Consider the following 20,005-nt stretch of genomic DNA (forward strand, 5'->3'; position numbering starts at 1 on the left):
GTATTGAAGTTCACAGAATACCAAATCCTTGCTGGTTTTAGTTGCTAAATGGATAGCCTAAGACTCTGATTCTTGAGAAGAAGTACGATGATAAACCCCCACAGTGGCCAGAGCCGTCTGCCTCTGTTTGCTTTTCTGTCTTAGAGAAAATGGTGTTGCCCAAGCTAAAGAGATTACAGGAAGCTGATCCTGGGATTCCAGGTTACATGTAGTAAGACTTGGTAAGAACTAGAGAAGGAGGAAGCTCTGTGGTCTGAACAGAGACAGTGGAGTTGTATGTAAGGCTCCACTTGAGCTGTTGCCTTGGGGCTGCCTGTGCATGTGTGGTGCTCTCCAAGGAGCCCAGCTCAGAATGCCGTCTGCAGAGCTAAGCACCAAAGTGTGATGTTAGAGGTCACGCAATGCTGCAGGAAGTAGGAGAGTCCCTCAACCTGAGCAGAGACCCACTGTGGTTTGAATGTAAAATGTCTCCCTCAGGCTAGTAGTGCCCAGCTGATAGTACTGTTTGAAAGGGCTGTGGAACCTTTAGGAGGTGGAGTCTTACTGCGGGAAAGTAGGTCACTTAAAGTGGGGCCCTTGAGGTTTTATCCCCTGACCCCACTTCCTATCTGTTTTCTGCTTCTTGATTACTGACACAGTGTGACCAGATACCTAATACTCCTACCTTTCCTGACATAAAAGACTTTCTTCCTTTGTTTGTTCATTTATTTGACAGGGGCTCACTCTGTAGACTATGCTGACTTTGAACTCAACAGAGATCCACCTACCATTGCCTCCCAAATACCAGGTTAAAAGTGTGTGCCACCACACCTGGCTGGATCCCTTCTTAAACCATTAGCCCAAGCAAACCTTTCCTTAGGTTTTTGTCACAGCAACAAGACAAATAACTAACATAGAAAACTGGCCCTCAGAAAGTGCCTGCCATGAAAGTGTAAGGACCTGAATTGAGTTCAGATCTCTGGCCCCCATGTAAAAGGCAGGCATGGCAGCATGCATCTGTAACTCCATCGCAGTGGTTGAAAAGGAGGCAAGATCGATCTAGCTCATTGGCCAAATGATGGAGTTCCAGGTTCAGTGAAGGACCTTGTCTCAGTGAAGGACAAGGATGGGAAGTGGTATGAAGTAGACGATACCCAGGATTGAATGGCCTCCATGGGCACACACAAGTGTGCAGTCACTGACACATGTGAACACATGTGTACAACACACACACAACAACAAAGACATGCAGACAGTAGAAGCCTGGCTCATAAGGTTTCAGAGTGGAACAAGGCCTTTGTCAGGGCCAGGATTAAAGTCCATTCATGTGATATTCTGGGGGAAATGTATGCCTATATTCTGCCTGCGTCCTGAGAACTTGAATAAGGCTAACTTCAAAAGCAGTAGACTTGCCAGGCATGCTGCCTTACACCTTTAACCTCATAATTCAGGAGGCAGAGGCAGGTAGATCTCTTTTAGCCTGGTCTGCATAGTAAGTTCCAAGCCACCTAGGGCTGCCTAGTGAGACCCTGTCTTTAAGAGGGGGGGAAAAAAGCAATGAAGTCATTTGTTTGGCAAGAGACGGTTCAAGGCCGCGGAGCCACTCAGCTTGTGACAGTGCCTTTGCTCTGGCTCTTGTCCAGGTCTGCTGTGGGAGCAGCAAGTGGGGTAGAAACTAGAGGGGTACACTTTCAGAGGAAGGAGCCATGGGCAAGTTAAAGTTGCAGACGAGGTGGTGTAAATGTAGCTGTAGTTATTAGATAGGAGCTCATGCTTCATAGGGATGATAGGAAAGGTTCCCTGAGGAGACCTGAGCCTCCAAAAGCTCCCCCTTGTGAAAATGTGAGTTTACTTGACACGAGAGAGCCTACAGTAAGAGTGTCTGCCAGGGTCCCTGCTGAACCAACACCCAGAGAAGTGTTTCCTGGGGTCAGCCTACAGTAAGAGTGTCTGCCGGGGTCCCTGCTGAACCAACACCCAGAGAAGTGTTTCCTGGGGTCAGCCTACAGTAAGAGTGTCTGCAGGGGTCCCTGCTGAACCAACACCCAGAGAAGTGTTTCCTGGGGTCAGCCTACTGTAAGAGTGTCTGCAGGGGTCCCTGCTGAACCAACACCCAGAGAAGTGTTTCCTGGGGTCAGCCTACACGGCACAGAACAACTTTGATCCAGGTTACATCTCCAGATGGAGGTACGAGGTAGGATGGTATCAAAGAGAGTGGAAGGCTCACACCGTGTCCAGCCCACTGAAGCCAGGCAGTATGTGGCTGGATCAGATTTCTTACAGGAAGCCCTGAGAGGCCTGTCTCAAAAGCTGAAGTGGAGAGTAATTGAAGAAAACACCCTGTATCAGCCTCTGACCTATCTACAAGTGTACATACATGCATGCATGCACCCATAGACACACACACACATCAATACATACACACAAAAGAAAAAAAACTAAAGAACTTCCTGGGCTTGGTGGTTCATGTTTGTGATCCTAGCACCTGGGAAGTAGAGACAGGATCAGGAGTTCAAGGTCATTCTTGGCTGCATAGAGTTTGAGGCCAGGTAAAAATCAAAAGAAAGGTCACTTGGGAAGAAGGTCAGAGTAATGTATTGCATGCTTTAAAAGATGAAGGAGGGAGCCATGGGCCAAGGAATGTGGTATTATGTAGGAGGTGGGAAAGAGAAGGGGCTAATTCCTCTGCAGAGCCTCAAGAAGGAAGTATGGTATTTCCACTGTCTTAATTTAGCCTAGTGAGTCTGTGTTGAAAATCTGATCTGTATTGGACTTCTGACCTACTGTTACCCTACAGAATTATAAGATAACACATTTTTTTTTTTTTTTTTTGGTTTTTCGAAACAGAGTTTCTCTGTGTAGCTTTGCGCCTTTCCTGGAGCTCACTTGGTAGCCCAGGCTGGCCTCGAACTCACAGAGATCCGCCTGGCTCTGCCTCCCGAGTGCTGGGATTAAAGGCGTGCGCCACCAACACCCGGCCAAGATAACACATTTTTATTGCTGTAAGCCACTAAGTTTGTGGTTATTTGTTACAGTACTAACAATAAAGAATACAGAATAGAAAGTGTTCTTAATAAAAGCTCCAAGCTTATGTATAAAATAAGTATTAACAGAACTGAAGGTAGAGAGAGACATATACCTCCTTAAGCCGCTTAGAGATTTTAAGGCCTTTCTCTTAGCAGTTGATAAAATATATAAAGAAAATGGTAAGGACATAGAAGTCCAGCACCTCTTAACCACCTTGACCTAATTGACATTGGAGAGAACATACTTTCTCTCTTGTGACCATGGTATGTTCACCGAACTGGACTATACATTGGGCCCTAAAAGTCTCTATACAGATTAAAACAATCCAATTCATACCCGGAAATATAAAAGAAATCATATTAAGGACATGCTCTGACCACAGTAGAACTGAGTAAATAGCAATAGAGCAAGAAAACACCAAAGATTTTGAAGCAAAACAAAATTAAGTAACACACTTCCAAATAATCCACAAATAAAAAGAAAAATTCACAAGGGAAAAATAGCAAATACTTCAACCAGCAAAAAAACAAAACCACAGGTCAAAAACATGGTTTGCAGCTGGCATGTACTTAACAGGAAATACAGATCTTTAATGCCTTTGAAAATGCATTTTCAATGTTCAAAGGATGTTCATGTTTCCAGTTAGAACAGGCCCTTTATACTGTTCACACAGCTATCTCTCATTGTTGCAATAATATTTCAGTGCATCTATTTGCCCACAGATCCCTCTATCCACTGTGCCCTCAGCCCTTCTTTCCGTTTTTCATAGGATCTCACTGTGTATCCCAGACTGGCCTCAAACCCATGAACCTCCTGAGTGCTGGCATTGCAGGTGCGCCGATCACATCAGGCCATAGGACTGTAAATGCTGTTTTAAAGACAAGGCCTGCCCCTTATTCCAGTTCTTGGTTTTTGGTTTCTAGCACAGTGCATGACTTTTTGTGAGTTTTCTACTAAGTTAAGGAAACTTGAGGAGTAGATCTTCATGGAAATCCATGGAATAGGCAAAAGAATCACCCTGTCTGTGGTCCAGTTAAGGAAATGGAGGCTAGAGTCTCTGAGTAGGTGACAAACCTAGGCTCCCCATGTTCCTGCAGTGTTCTTTCACCTGTGAATTGCTGACTGCAGCATCCTGTTAGAAAGATGTGTCTTGCAATCACAATGCAAATCTACCCTAGAATCAAATGGAAAGTCTGTTATAGCTGTACACACTGTACAGGCCCTTGTTCTCACAACCTACCAGGACTCTCTGAGTCTAGCAGTCTCCTCATAGGGTCCTCTAGGAAGTCATCTGCCATGACCCTGCACTATGTCAAGTGGAAACCAGAGTGTACATTCTGTAGTAGTTCTGACCTAGACCAGACAATGGATAATAGTCACTGTTGGGGCCAGCACCACAGCCTAGTCCCCAGGTCCTGGCCAGCCTTGTTAGGTCTAAAACCCTGGACAAAGGGCTAACTAAAGTGCCTGTTAACATATGAAAGTGGACACTGTCCACCAGCCTCTCTCAGCATCTCCAGTTCCTGTTACAGAGTCATCCTGGCTGGTGTGCCCCACCCTAGCCCTAGACTCCGCAGCCCACAGACTGGGCTGCTCTTCCCCCCAACTGCTCTTCCCTATAACCTTAGCTTTTTGGCTCAGTCCTCTTAGCCTCTTTGTCTCTGGGTCTTCTTGTCTCCTGGCTCACTCCTGGCCTCTTGACTCCTGGCTCTCCCCCACCACCTTTCTCCTCACATAGCCCAGTTCAGTCTGCTGGTCATGTCTACTCTGGACTCTACCTCTGTCTGTGCTCTCCCTTATAATAAAACCTCAACCCCTTAGGAGCAGTCGTGCCCTCTTTTTATTTCTTCTTGTCACTCAGCAGGAAACTCAGGAGCTTGAGACTGCCAGTCTCAGGCCCAGGCAGCAGAGCTCAGCCGCCCACACTGCTGGGGCCCTGTGCTGTTAGCTTCTTGTTTCGCTGTTTTCTACGTAGGTTTCAGTTTTTCACTTGGGTTTGTTTCCCCTTTGTCTCTGGTTGAGCTTCCTTTTCCTGTTTGGTTTTAAGTAGAGTCTAAAATCGTAGCTGTCTTCATAGGATCTGTGCTCCTCTGATCCACAGAACCTCCTGTGCAGCCTTCATTCAGCCATGGCCCCAGGGTGAGTACAAGAACCCAGAATGGGATAGAGGGGTGTGAAGAGGAAACCTAGACTCTTAATGTTGAAGGGTCTATAGAGGTCATCTCTGGTCCTCTTGGATACTAGTTAGTGATGGGAACATCTAGGACCAGAGGGCTTACCAAAATCCTAGAGCAATTTAATGGCCTCAGTCCCCTCTGCTGTTTCCAGTCCCTGGTCTGTGCTTGTGAATGCTGATGATCTTGAATCATTTTTGTCTGAAAGACTTACCCAGAATTGACCACCTACCTTGGTGGGTAGAGGGGATTCTGAACTCTGAGGGGAGTATTTTTTGACTCAGAGGTATGAGTGGTGGGTCTAGGCTGTCTGCAGAATGTCCTGAAGCAGCTTGTATCCTGTGCCAGAGGACCAGGATGAAAGACCTGAGTTCCTTTTACACAAATCTCTGGAGAGATTTGTCCCCCTTTGGCTTCTCGGCCCATAAACAATGTTGAACATTGTTGAGTAGTCATCATCTGCAAACCATGTTGTATTGTGAGTGGACATGAGTGCCCCTTTCTCTGTAATTTACATGAAAGGTCATGATAGGACCAAGTTTGTTTGTTTTTTTTATATATTTTATTTATTTATTTATTTATTTAATGTATATAAGTGCTCTATTTTGCATGAATGCCTGCATGACAGAAGAGGGCATTAGATGGTTGTGAGCCACCATGTGATTCCCAGGAATTGAACTCAGTACCTCTGGAAGAGCAGCCAGTACTCTTAACCATTAAGCCATCTCTCCAGCCCCAGGACCAAGTTTTATCCTCCAAGAGTTGGGACTTTTATTTGTTTAAATCATTATAGCCTTGTGTCTTCACAAAAAATAATAATCCCCGACTTTAGAAATTGTTTGCTGCCTCACACCCTTAATCCCAGCATTTGGGATTGGGCAGGAGGACCTCTTGAGTTTGAGGCCAGCATGGTCTACAGAGTTCCAGGATAGCCAGGACTACACTGAGAAACCCTGTCTTGAAACAAACAAACAAACAAAAAATTATTTGCAAAATGCTACTTTATCACCTGTCTTCTTTTGCCCTTCTTGGATGGATGAGGAAGGTGTTACTGCTTTTCTGCCTTGATGCTGAGGCTCTGAAAGGCTGTGAGATTTCCCCAAGGCCCACCTGGTTGAGGAGGGACCAGGGCTGGAGCTTACTCAATGTACTGTCCAGGCTCTTGAAACACATTTTAGTGAGCTATTAGAGTGAGTAAGACAGCAAGTACAGCCTGCTGGCTGCTCCTGGGCAGTCAGGAAGCACAGATGCCCCTCCGGTTAGTCTCTGCTGAGGAGCTGCAGCCCAGCTAAGCCAGGGAAACACTGATTTGTTGCTTGAGTTTTGAGTTATTCCTCCTCCTTTGCAGCCAATTTTCTGTCATTTTAGTAGTTTTTCTATAGCTTCAAGGGATTTGTGCATGGGGCTGTAAAAAACAGAATGCTTTCCATTGAGAGGTATGATATTTTCAGTTGTAAATTACATTGTAAACAATTGAGGAAGCTTACTGCTGGTTACTGGTGGTAGAAAATAGTACCAGAAGGAAATAGGGAGGAGGCACTGAGTTTTTAAAGGCTTTTTAACCCTTAGACATTGGAGAAGTTGCAGCTGGAAAGCACCCTGGAGACAATGACTGCAGGTCCAGGGCAGCAGAACTTCAGGCCTTGAACTTTCCACTCTAGCCAGAATAACTGCTCTGTGCTCCTTATGCACTCCCAGCCTTGTGCTGAAGAAAAGCCCTTTGCATCGTATCATTGTGAATGATGATGAGTTTCAAGTCTCATTTCTAGTTCTGGAGACCTAGGGTTGGGCAAGGCTTTCTGTGTGAGTTAGAAGCTGAAAGTAAGGCAAAAGCCAAGTTTTCTGGTGTCTCCTTCCTCATCAAGGTTTGTGTGCTTCTCTATGCAAATAGGCTCATGACTTGACACTGGGACTGTCCATGTGAGAAATAACATCTAGATTCCCCACTTAACCCTGGTATCCATGACAGGGCTCCATAGAGCTTCCTGTCAGCAAGGCCACTTCTGGACCAGGAGCCCTTTTCTGAGCACCTAGTCAGAGATAGTCTTGTATATTAATAAAAGACCAGCCTTAATAGTATACTTCCCAGGACTCAGAAGAGAAACTACCAACAGTGAGAACTATTTTTAGGAAATGAATCTAAGTACACCAATCTCTTTGTCTGTCTACTTTATTCCTCTGAGATAAAATCCTCTCTACACAACTTCAGTTCTGCTCTCTTGCCTAGCTCCTTTCTTGCCTGATTGATCTCTCTCTACATTTATCTGCTGTCCCCTCTAAATTCTAACTTAATTCTCTCATCTTGGTTCTGCCCTATCTAGGTCCTTCTCATCTTGTTCTTACCCATCTAGTACTTTCCCATCTGGCTCTTTCTTATCTTCCATCTTGACCTCCAGTTCTCTAGTCAAAAATCCTCTCCTGCCAAAATCCTCAATATCCTCGCTTCATTCTCCTTATACCTCAGTTCCCCTCAGTCTCTGAGGTGTTCAGTTATAAACCCAAGCCAAAGCGATCCTCTGGCAGAGCAAGGTCACTAGGCTTATATTCTTACTGGGTCATAAAGGCAGGTAAGAATTTTCCTCAGGCAGTGACCATCAGACTTTGTTTTACATCCCAAGAGGGGAGTGGTAAAGGAGGAGGTGAATTGAGAGCTAATGATCGGTTAGTATATCAAGAAGGGGATCTATGTGCTCAGTCTACATTCCTAGAAGTAGTTAGATATGAAGTTAGGAGTCTATAATGTTAGTAATAGAAAAGGACAGTCTCAGATTGCACAAGAAATAAAGCTATCTGCCTGACCTAGGGAACAGGCGTCGTTTCCACAATGGTGTTCCCTTAGTTCAGGAGATCATTTGGCCTTGGATGCTTGATAGGTATTTTAGATAAATACACTGTTAGGAGTTCTTGGAAGCACTCATAGTATTACAAGAAAATCACCGTGGGAACCAGCTAATATATATACAAAAACTAAAATTTTAACAAGACTTCTTAAGCCATGGCTTGACCTTCAGAAAAGTCCTTGACTTTTCCAAGTAGTAGCTGAATTCCATTATGTTTTCCTGCAGCTTGCAGCAAGATAGGAGCTGAATTCTTTTGCACACTTGTCAGGACATAGAACACTGTATCACAGCAGTACTGATGAGGACAAATGGGGGGAAATGACCCCCCCCAGCAACTGAGCTTCTGGAGTAGATCAGTGACGGAGTGATATGAAAATGGCATAGAGATGGATCATACATGGGAGCATCACATGAAGGCAAGCCCAATACCCAGAGAACGCCAAAGATTATATGTCCTTTCCATGTAGACAGTCCATCTAGAAAGAGGAATGGGCCCTCAGCTGAGTGAGTGACATACTGCCTGGGTGTGTGTAGCTTCCACTGTCTTCCTCTTGTGGCACAGTACATGTCCCTACAGGAATTCCAGAGAGGGTTATCATGACAATTGGATTCTTTCTAAGGGATCCACTTTCAGTGGACAAGGGAGTCAGGGAAAGCTCCTCTTACACATTTGCTATTCCATGAAGCTGGAAACTGTCCATACACCAGGGTCACAAACCAGGGGACAGCATTCCTGGACTCCTTCACAAACACTATTCACAAATACATATCTGTTTCACAGAGAATTAAACCAAGAGGAGGAGAAAGGACTGGACCAGAAGTGTAGCTAGTGAATGGTAGATCCAAGCCTGGAATGGATTTCCTGAATGCTGTGCTGTCTTAGAGGAAGAGCTGACCTCCAGCCTCAGACCTATGGAGGGCCAAGAGCTACAACGGAGTGAGGAGATACTCTGTATAGGACAGTGCAGCAAGACAATACGTAGGCAAATGTAACGCCATATTCCCATAATCCCAGTACTTGAAAGTCTGAGGCAAGAAGGTTGCTGTGAGTTTGAGGCCAACCTGGTCCACATAGTGAGCAATTTAGTGAAATTCTGTCTCAAAACAAACGAACAAACAACCTACAACAACAAAAAGTCCTAGGTAGCCTGAGCATCTGTGGTTGAGGAACTGGGGCTGTTGACAGAAAGTGGCCTCTTAGAGGGTGCTGAAGCACGGGAAGAATTTCTTTATACAGGCCATAGCAGGTGTCAGTCAGCCTGGGGCTGCGGGAGCTGCTGGAGACAGTTTTACTAGGAGCAGAGGAAGGGCAGGCCACAGTGAAGAAATCATCAAAGAGAGCTAGAAAAAGAGCATCTGGAGCAATGGGAGAGAATGGCAGGCCACCACCTTAGCTGTCCTTCGTGGGAACATTTTCTTTAACCCTGCAGTGGTTACATGAGACAGACATAAAATTTAGAAATGAAAACTGGTGTAGCAGAGAAGGACAGCAAGTGCCCTGAGATGAGAGCAATTCGGTGAACTGGAGAGCCAGGAAAAAAATCGGGAGGGCCTAGTCATGTGACTGTGGGAAAAATGGAAGGAAATGAGGCCAGGGATGTAGCACACAAAGCCTGTCAGTGCACACAAAAAGTTTGATTTTACTTATAAAGTTAAGAGATGCTTTGGAGGGAAGGACAGCTAACTGAAGCCTGAGCACATTCCCACGGGCCACTGTGGGTAGTAGTTGGCATGTTGACAAGAATGGAGGTAGAAAGTCTTCTTGGGAAGCTGCCTCAGTCATCCAGGTCAGAGGCAATAGACTGGTGGTGGGTCTAGAGCAAGGTGGAGAGAGGTAGCCAGATGCAGTAGGGATGTGGGAGGGATAGCTTGAAGGACTTCCTAGTATACCCATACGGGTGGGAAGGAAGCCCAGGGATCTGGTATGACTGAGGTGGGTATTAGTTCCTGGGGAAACAGGGCTTAATTCAGGCAGCCTGGAAGAAGCTGTGGGCTTTGGACTCTGTACAACATACATCCCCCAAAATGTTTCTTGCACAAGGCTGACAAGCAGGAATTAGCCAATCCTTGGAGGAATACAATGTGAATGAGTAGTTGATTGTCTCCCTTCCAGTATGAGGCAGTGCGATTCAGTCCCATCCCTAGTCTCCCAGGGGTCTTTAAATGTTTAGGATTTTTTTTCCTCAAGCACTCATCACCTCCTGACGTACCACATGATCATTCAGGTTTTGTCCACTGTTTGTTTTCCCTCTCCACCCATTCAGAACTAGAATACCAGTTCTGAGACAGCAGGGACTTTTGGTCCTTTTAGTTCCCTAGTATTTCTCCAAAGCCTAAGATAGTGTCTGGAAACTCACACTTACTGAATTTCTAGGTTGAATTCTCTTTTTGAAACTCTGTACTTGGAGATGCTTGGCTGCCATGGCTATTGCTCAGTGGAGCTTCCTCCAGTGTCAGACATTGTGGTTGCTCGGAGTGTGGAAGGAATAGTGCCCCCACCCCACCCCCCACCTGTGCAGTTGATACTGGCTGTCCACACAGTTGTCTCCACTGCTCTCAGGGGCCTGAAGATCTCCTGTGTGTGAAGATATCTGAGTCACCTATAGCCTCAAAGAGCCCCTTGGATTTCCTTCAAGGTCACCTGTCCCAGAAGCATGTGACCAAGCAAGCCTCAAAGACCACAGAGTTACTCTTTTCCCTGGGACCTGATGCCACATTATCCAGACTTCTGAAAGGTTTATCCTCCCTCATTACCAAGCTCCTGGTCACTCAAAACAGGGCATCAGGTTCCCCAGGCACCAATAGAAAACATGGGTGAACTGGTCAGGCCCAGTGGCTACTCTGGTGACTGAGTCACTGGGGAGAGAAGTCCAACAGCTGCCCTTGTGTAAGTGCTGGGGGACAAGCACTCTACCAGTTGAGCTACATGTGTCACATGTCACCCCCAGCTTCCGAGGTGGTGTCTTGCTTTCTCCCAAGTGAGACAGCACTGTTAAGGTGCTTGTTCTGGGTCACACAGGGTCTTTTCTGCAGCGGGGATTAGAGCAAGGTCTTTTGTGCCACACCTGTCCTTACAGTTGCAGCTCCTCAAGGGAACTTTTCCAAACTGTACTCAAGGTTAGAATCAAGGCCTCTTACTCCGAGTGTTTACAGCCTCGATTGTTCCACACTGTCACTAACTCCACTCTCCTGGAGCAAGTTTTGCACCTCTCTGGCGAGGGTCTGTTGTCCTAGAGCTGCTTGGGAGCAGGGTGTGTGTTGTCGTTTCTGTCTGTTCCTGTGCCTAATAAATAGTGCACAACTACTCAGCTGTTGATTGGACTGAACGGAAAGGCTGTGCTGAGGATTGAGGGTGTTAGTTGAGACTCCATGCTCATTCCCAGGCTCCTAATTTACCCTCAGAGCTGAACAGTGCCCTAGTCCTTGTCCCAACTGGGTCTCCACAGCTGTCTTGAGATTGTGCTGAAACCCATTCTACTTAATCAAAATCACAGACTGATAGATAATACAGTTTGGACTAGAACATATCAGACTTTCTGAATGCTTTTGAAGCACTAAGTAGCCTAATGTCCACATGACCTGTTAGGTGGCTTTCCAAGCAAGGGGTAAAGTTGATGGCTTTGAGATGATTTAGGAAGTGCTGTGAGTCTAAGAATATGAAATTTCCTTAACAGTTTGTTGGGGTATTCTTTTGAGAATCCTCAAATCTTCAGAGAGAAGTGGAGACCAGCTGTATATACATTTAGGATGGTGGCCTCATAGCACAAAGAGCAAACATCTGAATTCCCTGTGACCTCCCAGTCTGAACCTCTAACTAGTCTGGATGGAAGCAAAGATGTCTGGGCACATTTCCCATCCTGAACTGTTGGACCACAGGCACATGGAAGAAAGCTGCAGACCAAGTGGGTCCACCTGAAAGCATAGCATGTGGCGGTTTTACTGCTCCTCTGGACAGACGTTTCCCTTGTTCAGGATGCTCTTAGCTGGGTGCCGGTCACATTTGGTTCACTTCTCTCCTGCTTCCTCAGCTTCAGACTTGAAGATAGTCCTGCACGGTCATTACCGCAGTACTGGGTTGTGTGTACTCATTACCTTTCTGTGTGTGGCAGAACGGTGAGCTAGCTGGGACTAGACCTTCCTTTCTGACTTTCTCCAGCATTCATTCATAGCCATGTTCTCTGGCACACGTGTGTATGTTTTTGATCATAAAAGCAGAAAAAGAGCCTTGTGGAGAGGCCCCAAGCTGCTGCTGTGGCTTACCCCATGGCAGCTCTGAGGATGAGCAAGGATAGACCTTGGAGGAGGCGGCTAGAGTAGGATGGTGGGAGCAGGGCAGGTGGAGCATGAGAGTGACGAGGACAGTGCAGGAGGCTGGACGACGCCTCCAGATGGTTCCTATCCAGTGACATTTCCCCATAAACTTCACGTAACGCAGTGTGAAGTGGGAGTAAATGGAACGATGACTTCATTTTGAGTGCCCACCAAATCATTGTAGGCTTTGCCATGCCAGGTTCTACTGTACTAGTGTGTGATAGTTTCCCAGAGAGGTGGGAACTAAGACCCTGTTTGCTTTACCCACAGCCTCTTACCTGAAATCCAGTAGATGAGCAGGAGCCCTGCTTCATCCTAGAGCTACCAAGTAGGCTCTTACGAGGGACTGCCTTGCTCCCAGCTCTGGGGGGTTTCTTCAGTGATGGTCTCAGCCACTTTTAGGGATCATTTTTGGTGTTACATGTTGAAAGCAAACAAGTTAGGGCTTTATGCATTGCCTCAGAGTCTGGTCTAGTTTCTTGACTTGGGACATGTGTCACTGCATACTCCACCACTCACTATCTATAGGCTGCCAAGTCAAAGGCAGCTGGTTTATATCAAGTGACTATGGGGTGGGAGTCTGGCAGGACAGACATGTCCTGACCTCCAGAAACTTACAGTCTTGGGGCACATAAGCTCTAAATAGCTTTTTTTTTTTTTTTTTTTTTTGTTCTTGTTTTTTTCAAGACAGGGTTTCTCTTTAACAGCTCTGGCTGTCCTGGAAATTACTCTGTAGACCAAGCTGGCCTCCAACTCACAGAGATCCACCTGCCTCTGCCTCCCAAGTGCTGGGATTAAAAGCGTGCACCACCACCACCCAGCTCTAAATAGCTTTTATAAAAGCTCCAAAGTGATCAGATACACACAGGACCTGCAGTGGGGCCAGATGCAGAGACACCTCCTGGGGACATGAGTGACACCAGTGTGCCACTCTAGCGCTGAGTTGTGAGTGAGAACTCTTCCTTTCCTGGATCATAATCCTCAGGACAGACACATATTCAAGGCAGCATGCCTTACTCTTTCTTAGCAGTTGTCAAGTGAGAGGAATGAATGGACAGGAGTTTTCTGAAGGCAGGTGCCCCTCATCTAAGCTTTGAGCCAGACCTCTGGATGTAGGAAGGAGAATGCATCTTAGGAAATAGTGTTCCTAACTACCTGAATAGCAATGAAGTCATTTTCAAGGCCCAAAGGTTGTGGGGGATATTTTTCCTGCCAAGCACTGCTTTACCACCCGACACAGCCTACCTTCCTCACTGAAGTGTGCTAGGCGACGCAACATCAGTTCCAGGACATCGAGAAGGGAAATTCCATGGGCCAAGCCCAGGAATCCACCCTGTTGTCCTGGTCCTTCCAAGGTGGGAATGGAACTGTGGCCTGCATCTTTTACGTCAGTCCTGAGGGAAACCTGTCAGGAGGCATTGTCCAACAGAGGGACCTAAAATAGCTGTTGGAGTAGCTTTTAGGAAAACACCTAGATGGTAGGTTTGGGACATGATAGTAGAGCTCAAAGAAAGATTATCTCACACTTTGACTTAGGGCTTTTGCTAAGAGGTAATACACCACACACCACACACGTGGCAGCACACACCTTTAATTCCAGCTCTCAGCAGGCAGAGGCCCCTCTGGTTTACATAAGTGAGTTCCAGACCAGCCAGAGCTACATGTCAAGACCCTGTCTCAAAAGAAAGGTAACATGTGTCTGAATTCTTTACAGATTAGTGGGAATTACTTGTGTCAGTTCAGCTGGAAAGAGTGTCCTAGGCAGAACAGAATGAGCTGGTCTAGAGAGGCCACAGAAGCAGTACCTGTTAGGAGCCAGGAATAGTTCCACCAGACTAGATGGGGGAGGGGCTCAGCTGGAGACCAGTTGGGAGAACAGAATGTGAAGGGTTCTGAGGAACTGCCAGGAAGTGGGTACCCTTCCAGGCTGTGCCTTACCTGCTGACACAGTGTGTATCTTCATTCCACCAGGTAAACCATCAGGGAAATGAGGAAAGAGGACGGAGGGTATATAGTTGAAGGAAGATGAGCTTACAGACATCAATTTGTTTGAGGTCATAATAGCTGTAAGTGGCCAGGCTCCCAGAAAGGCTTGAAGAAGCAGATTGATCTGCCTTTGCAGCTCTTTCTGTGACCTCATGAGAGAGAGGTGTGTTGGGACTCAGGAGGCTGGAACCCGGAGATAGGAAAGTAGCCAGAGAACTCTTGTGATGGTGTAGGTGAGGAAGAACTTAGAGCACTGGCAGCAAGGGGGACAGAAAGCAGCAGAGCTGAGATATGTTTAGGAAATGCAACAGCTGGCCTTTTAGCCTCAGAGGGCGAGGATCAAAGAGGTAAGTATCTGAAGTGACGCTCAGGTGTCAGGTGTGGCCTTGAGGAGGGGCTGCTGGCACTTGTTATATTAGGAAACATTGTAAAGGTTTCCTGTTTGAGCATGTTGAGTTTTGAGGTACCTAAGGTATAGCCAGTAGTCATATAGGGTCAGGATCAGAGAGACTCATTAACCCAGGATCTCTCACATACTGGTGATCACTGTGAGCACTGTGGCCATGGGTGAGAACCATGGGAACTTCCAGGGTTGTTGGCACCAGAATCTGCAATCATGTAGAGACCCAGGCCCTGTCTGAAACTCACACTGAGCCAGAACCATATACAGGGATCTGGGGACTTGTTTTGTAATAAGCACCTTGTTAGTTCTTACAAAACACACATTTTTGAGAGCCGTGGGCATGGAGTGAAAGAAGAAATTGGAAATAGCTCACATTTGGCAAACAGCAAGATTTAAGGTAAGCTTTAAAATCAACTTGAAGCAGGGACACATTTGAGAGCATGACCAAGGCATATTTCACACACCCTCATCCTTACAAATGATTTCAGAGGTTCCTAGACACTTCACACCTTTCCTTGGCCCCAGCTAAAGAACCTGATATAAGAGGAATGTAGTAGACTCAAAACTATGAAGGAGGCTGAAAAATGAATCCCCCAAACCATCCTAGAGAGCCAGGAGAGTTAGTCAGGAGACATTTCAAAACTAAAGACAGCAGCGTTAGAGTCTCCAGGAGCAGTCAGGTGACTTGGGAGACTCCTCAGGAACAGAAGCCAGCTCCAGTGGCAGCTTGAAGAGTAGGAGGACTAGGGGTAAACGTAGACCATCAGTTTGCTGAAAGAAAGGAGCTGGAGGGGAGCCACTGAGAGTAAGGGCCAGTCTACTGGTGTTTATTAGATGTGTCCTCTGAGTTACAGTCCTCTGAGTGGAAGATTACATTTCTAAAATGTGAACCACCATTAGGGTGACCACCTCGTGCCAGTGTGCCTGGACTGTTCTGGTTTCCATAGGGAATGTCCTACATCCTGGGAAGCCCCTGAGTCACATGGGCTTGTTGGCAAGATAAAACAAACCTCTGAACCAGAGTGGGCGAGCTGTTTTGTCTGACAGAAACCATCATGCCAGCACAGTGGGCCTGAGCAGAACAACCACTCGCTTCTGGGCCAGTACACAGCACCCCTACACTGCTATGCTCTCCTGGATGTTAGTGTGGCCCAAGGAGCCAGTTTCTACCCTGGACCTGGGCTGAGGAGAGGCAGCTGACAGCTTTTGATTACCCTCAAAGTTGTGGCTTACTGCTCCCTCTCCTAGCCCCTTGTGAATGCAGGACTCTGCTTGGTGATCTGTGGCAGATGCTGTTAGTAGCCACACTGTCTCTGAGAGTAAGTGGGGTAGAAGTGCCACTGGAATGTCCCATTAGCACGCAATCACAAGTGTACCTTTTCTCCCACACTCTTAGAGCCATTGTTCAGTAATTGATTACCAGTGTGCACCAGGTGCTGGGGAATGGTTTCATCAAGAGAAAAACAAGAGTCTTTACCTTCAAGAGCTCACAGTCTCGGGGACAGACACTATGTTGTGGTTGAGACAAAGGAGAGCATGTACCTCTAATCAGACAGGTACAACCAAGTCTGATGCCTTTCCCAAGGACATGATTAAGTTTCAGAACTGTATTAGAAAGTGTGGGGTATGTTTTGCCTATATGCCTTTTAAGAGAGATACCAATGGATATTCAAAAGTAGTCTATGGTGTATGGTCTAAAAGAGTCAACTGCTGAGCCAGGACAAGGCAGAACATGTAACTTCCATTCTTCCCTTCACACAGTGCCTGGCAGTTTTCTGGAGGGCCTCTGAGGTCAGAGGGTGCTCTTCGGGTTCACATGAGGAAATGCTGTATTCCTCCTCTACCACAGAAGTGCAGTGGGAAGCTTTCTTTGGAGTATGTCTTCAGGGCATTTTGAGAGAAACTGCAGGCTCACATTTTTTTTTACACTTTTTATATGAGCCCAAGATGGCAGTGGAATTGAGCTGCTTTCCTGCCTTCTGCCAGGGAGGTAGCCCTCACTGGACACTGTACACACTGCTTAGAACAGCCTGTGATGTCCCAGGAGGAAAGCTCGGAGCCTGGTAGCTGAGTGCCATTCAGAACAAATCTTAGTGTATAGTTTGAATCATCCCCTCAAATACACACATGCAGACACAGTTATAGTAGGATCATACAAAAAGCCTCAAGACATTGGGACCTCATGAGAACCAGCCTCATCTTCCCTCTCCAGCTTTGTAGGGTTGAATTTCATCAGAGCCATGGAGCTCTGAGGCCATGTGCATGCTGGCCTGAGTTACCAGGGGCCTGTTGAGAAGGAAGTAGGAAGCCTTTTTTTTTTTTTTTTTTTTTTTTACAGAAGATCATTTTATATGTCTATATTTTAAAAATTCATTCACATACGTCTCTACATTATTCACTAGGCTATCAAATTTCTTCAAATGCTAACTAACTTAGACATAAGTTCACCATGCCCATGGAGTGTGTGTGGTGCTGTTTGTGTTCATCCAAGTGAATGGGCTGAGAAGACAGTTGAATAGCTCGAACCCAGCAGCAATGATTTTACCCTACCGCCCCCCCCCCAACTTCAAGACCTATTCAGCTCACATTAGCAATATAAATGGCAAGAAGAATGTGCACTTCCTTTCATTGAGACTTACTAGTAGCAATAAACTGAGAGACAGAAAAGTACCATTCAAATGAGAGAAAAAAACAACCGCGTTTTTGGTTAACCACAAGAGCACAAAGTGTTAAAAACAACAGCCAAAAAAAAAGAAAGAAAGAAAGGAAATAGGAACCTGTCTGCCACTGGTGCTAAAGTATCTAGCACATGACAGCACAGTGCAAATGCTTTATTTCTTTTATCTTTTTTACTAAGACCCCTGAATAGTGTATGATAACCCAGATACATCACACCCACTCTGGTGGCCTGCAGCTCTCTGTGTACTGTGTGCTTCATGCCTCTGCCTCTGCCTGGGCTGTCTGTCTCCTCTGCTTGGACTCCTATATCCGCTTCATCTAGGAGCTGAACACTGTCATCTTTAACCCCAAACCACTTTCTTCATAAGTCTCCCCTGGGTCCCACAAGTTCTCTTGGCCAAGTAAGATTTGTAGTTCTTTGTCTGATTCCTATCTGTAAGCTTCCTGCAGGCAGCCACTGCCCTATTCATCTGTTTTTTGACTCACTGGCATCTGTGCTAAGGTTAACACACCCAATTTGATCACCTATATACTAGAAGAAAAACTGATAAATAAGGAATTCAATTGACGAGAGTTACTGAAATGGCAAAGGGGTTGGTAGATAGCTTTGCCATGAGGTAATGGGTAGAAAGACCAAAATGTTCCTTCAGTGGTTTGGTGGGCTGTTGTGGACTGTTCATAAGACACTGTGACTGGAAAGCAAGGAGTAGATGTACTGAGACCTAGGAGGGCTATCTAAATCAGTCATTCAACCACCAGCAGGGCTCTTTAGAGAGGAGTCAGTTAATGCCCAATTATTCAAAGGCTTGCTTGTGTTGTCAGGACTGCTTTAATGAATGTGATGGAGAATTGGTTTATATCTAGGGCTCTTTTCAGCTCTGAGAGTCTCCAGTGAGCACTTATTAGACACTTGCTGTATGCACTCTATCGAAAGGTAATAGTCCATATCCTGAACCACAGGATCTGAGCCACAGAAGAGATCCTGAGCTCAGACCTCTACACTCAGGATGCGTTGGCCACATTTCCAGATCATAGAGGACTGACTGATCCTTAAAAGCACCATTTCTGTGCTGGGTACAAGGCTCTTTTTCCAAATAGTTTGGTTCCCTACCCTTACTGTGATAAAATGAACACAGTGTGACACTTTTCTTGCCTGCTTGGTCTGGTCCTTATGATTACCCAGCAGTGAATTACTGTTCACTTTGCTTCTTCACTGTTACTCTGCACGGTATAGACTTTATTTCCAGTCTGCTTGGTCTCCTTTCTAAGCACTTACTCTCCAATTGTCATCCACTTCTTAGCTTTTCAATTGGGTAATTACATGCTACTACATGCTACTTACATGCTACTAAGACTGTGTTCAAGATTCTTGGGTTCTGAAAACTAAATAGCTTGTAGGTGTCTTCATGTATTCATTTTAGTGGTGACATTTACCTCTCCAGAGAATGCTTCTGCTGATTCTTTGGTTTTCTGACATATTCTGAACAGGTGCTTTGCCAGGTGTCGTCAGCCCAGAACCAGTGTATATGGATAACTTGCTCAGTTCTTTAGGTCAGCTAACTTCCTCATTGTCTACATAGCATTTCTAATGCTGTCTTGTCTTGATACTAGATATAAACTGGACATTTTGTTGGATGCTGCAAAGAAATCCTCTGTGTGGTGTACTCTGAAATTAAACAGAACTGGCTGGATATCTGAGATTCTATCTCTGGGTACCTGGACAAACTCATGTGAATCCTCTCCAGCCCCTCAGCCACTCTTTCCTCTTCATCAAATGGGGGGTAATTAGTGGCCACTTCATAAGCTGTAAGGCAGCAGCATTGAGATTCATTGTATTATTTAACATAGGATTGATAATAACTAATAATAATTCCTCTTTCCTCCAAGCACTCCTCCCTGCAAAGCAAAGCTGTGAGTCCCCCAAGCTGTGGGATTTGGGCAGATACTCTTCTACTCTTCATAGTCTTTTTTGGGTGACAAACTCATCACTTCACAGAACAGCACTGCTGTGGACAGTTAGAAGTTCTGGCAGCAAGTTTATGTCACGCTGCCTTTGACCCCTATTCCACCATAGCCAGGTGTGACACTGCAGATTTTCTTCTCTCTGCAGTGAACAGAGTATCTGCCAAGCGCGGGCTTCCGTGATGGTCTACGATGACACCAGTAAGAAATGGGTACCAATCAAGCCTGGCCAGCAGGGATTCAGCCGGATCAACATTTACCACAACACTGCCAGCAACACCTTCAGAGTTGTTGGAGTCAAGCTACAGGATCAGCAGGTAAGTGCTGGAGTCAGCATCACACCCGAGCTGCGAGCCTCCCAGTGCATGCTTGGTGAAAAGAGGGCCCAGGCACTTCACCATCTGGAGAGAGATCAGGTTCAGCCCTGACTCTGAAGCCTTATAGCCAAAGTGTGAAACCAAAAGCAAAGTATCTTCTCTGGGAGTCACTTCCCATGTCATATGCAAACAGTAAGCTACATCTTTCTGCTCCGTTGTGTCAGATCAGAATATAATGACAGATAAAATAGAAAATAAAATAAAACATTCTGTCAGATCAGACTAAAATAACAATTGTGAGAAGTCTTTGAAAAATACAGTATGCAT

General features: G+C 45.9%; 1 protein-coding gene across 6 annotated transcripts in view; it reads left to right on the top strand.

Moving 5' to 3' along the window:
* Evl (Enah/Vasp-like) overlaps nt 1–20,005 on the top strand; it is a 147,510-nt gene that overhangs the window by 75,801 nt on the left and 51,704 nt on the right. For 4 of the 6 annotated variants that reach the window (XM_028882113.2, XM_028882114.2, XM_028882117.2 and 1 more), the window contains exon 2: nt 19,510–19,678. In XM_028882113.2, the coding sequence (XP_028737946.2) occupies nt 19,510–19,678 (169 nt within the window). Of the gene's footprint in view, nt 1–5,010; nt 5,146–14,512; nt 14,665–19,509; nt 19,679–20,005 lie in introns of those variants that run through there. The other 2 variants (XM_028882116.2, XM_037210830.1) reach the window with 2 other exon arrangements.

The sequence above is a fragment of the Peromyscus leucopus genome, chromosome 14 (genome assembly GCF_004664715.2).
Source record: "Peromyscus leucopus breed LL Stock chromosome 14, UCI_PerLeu_2.1, whole genome shotgun sequence".
NCBI classification, from domain to species: domain Eukaryota; kingdom Metazoa; phylum Chordata; class Mammalia; order Rodentia; family Cricetidae; genus Peromyscus; species Peromyscus leucopus.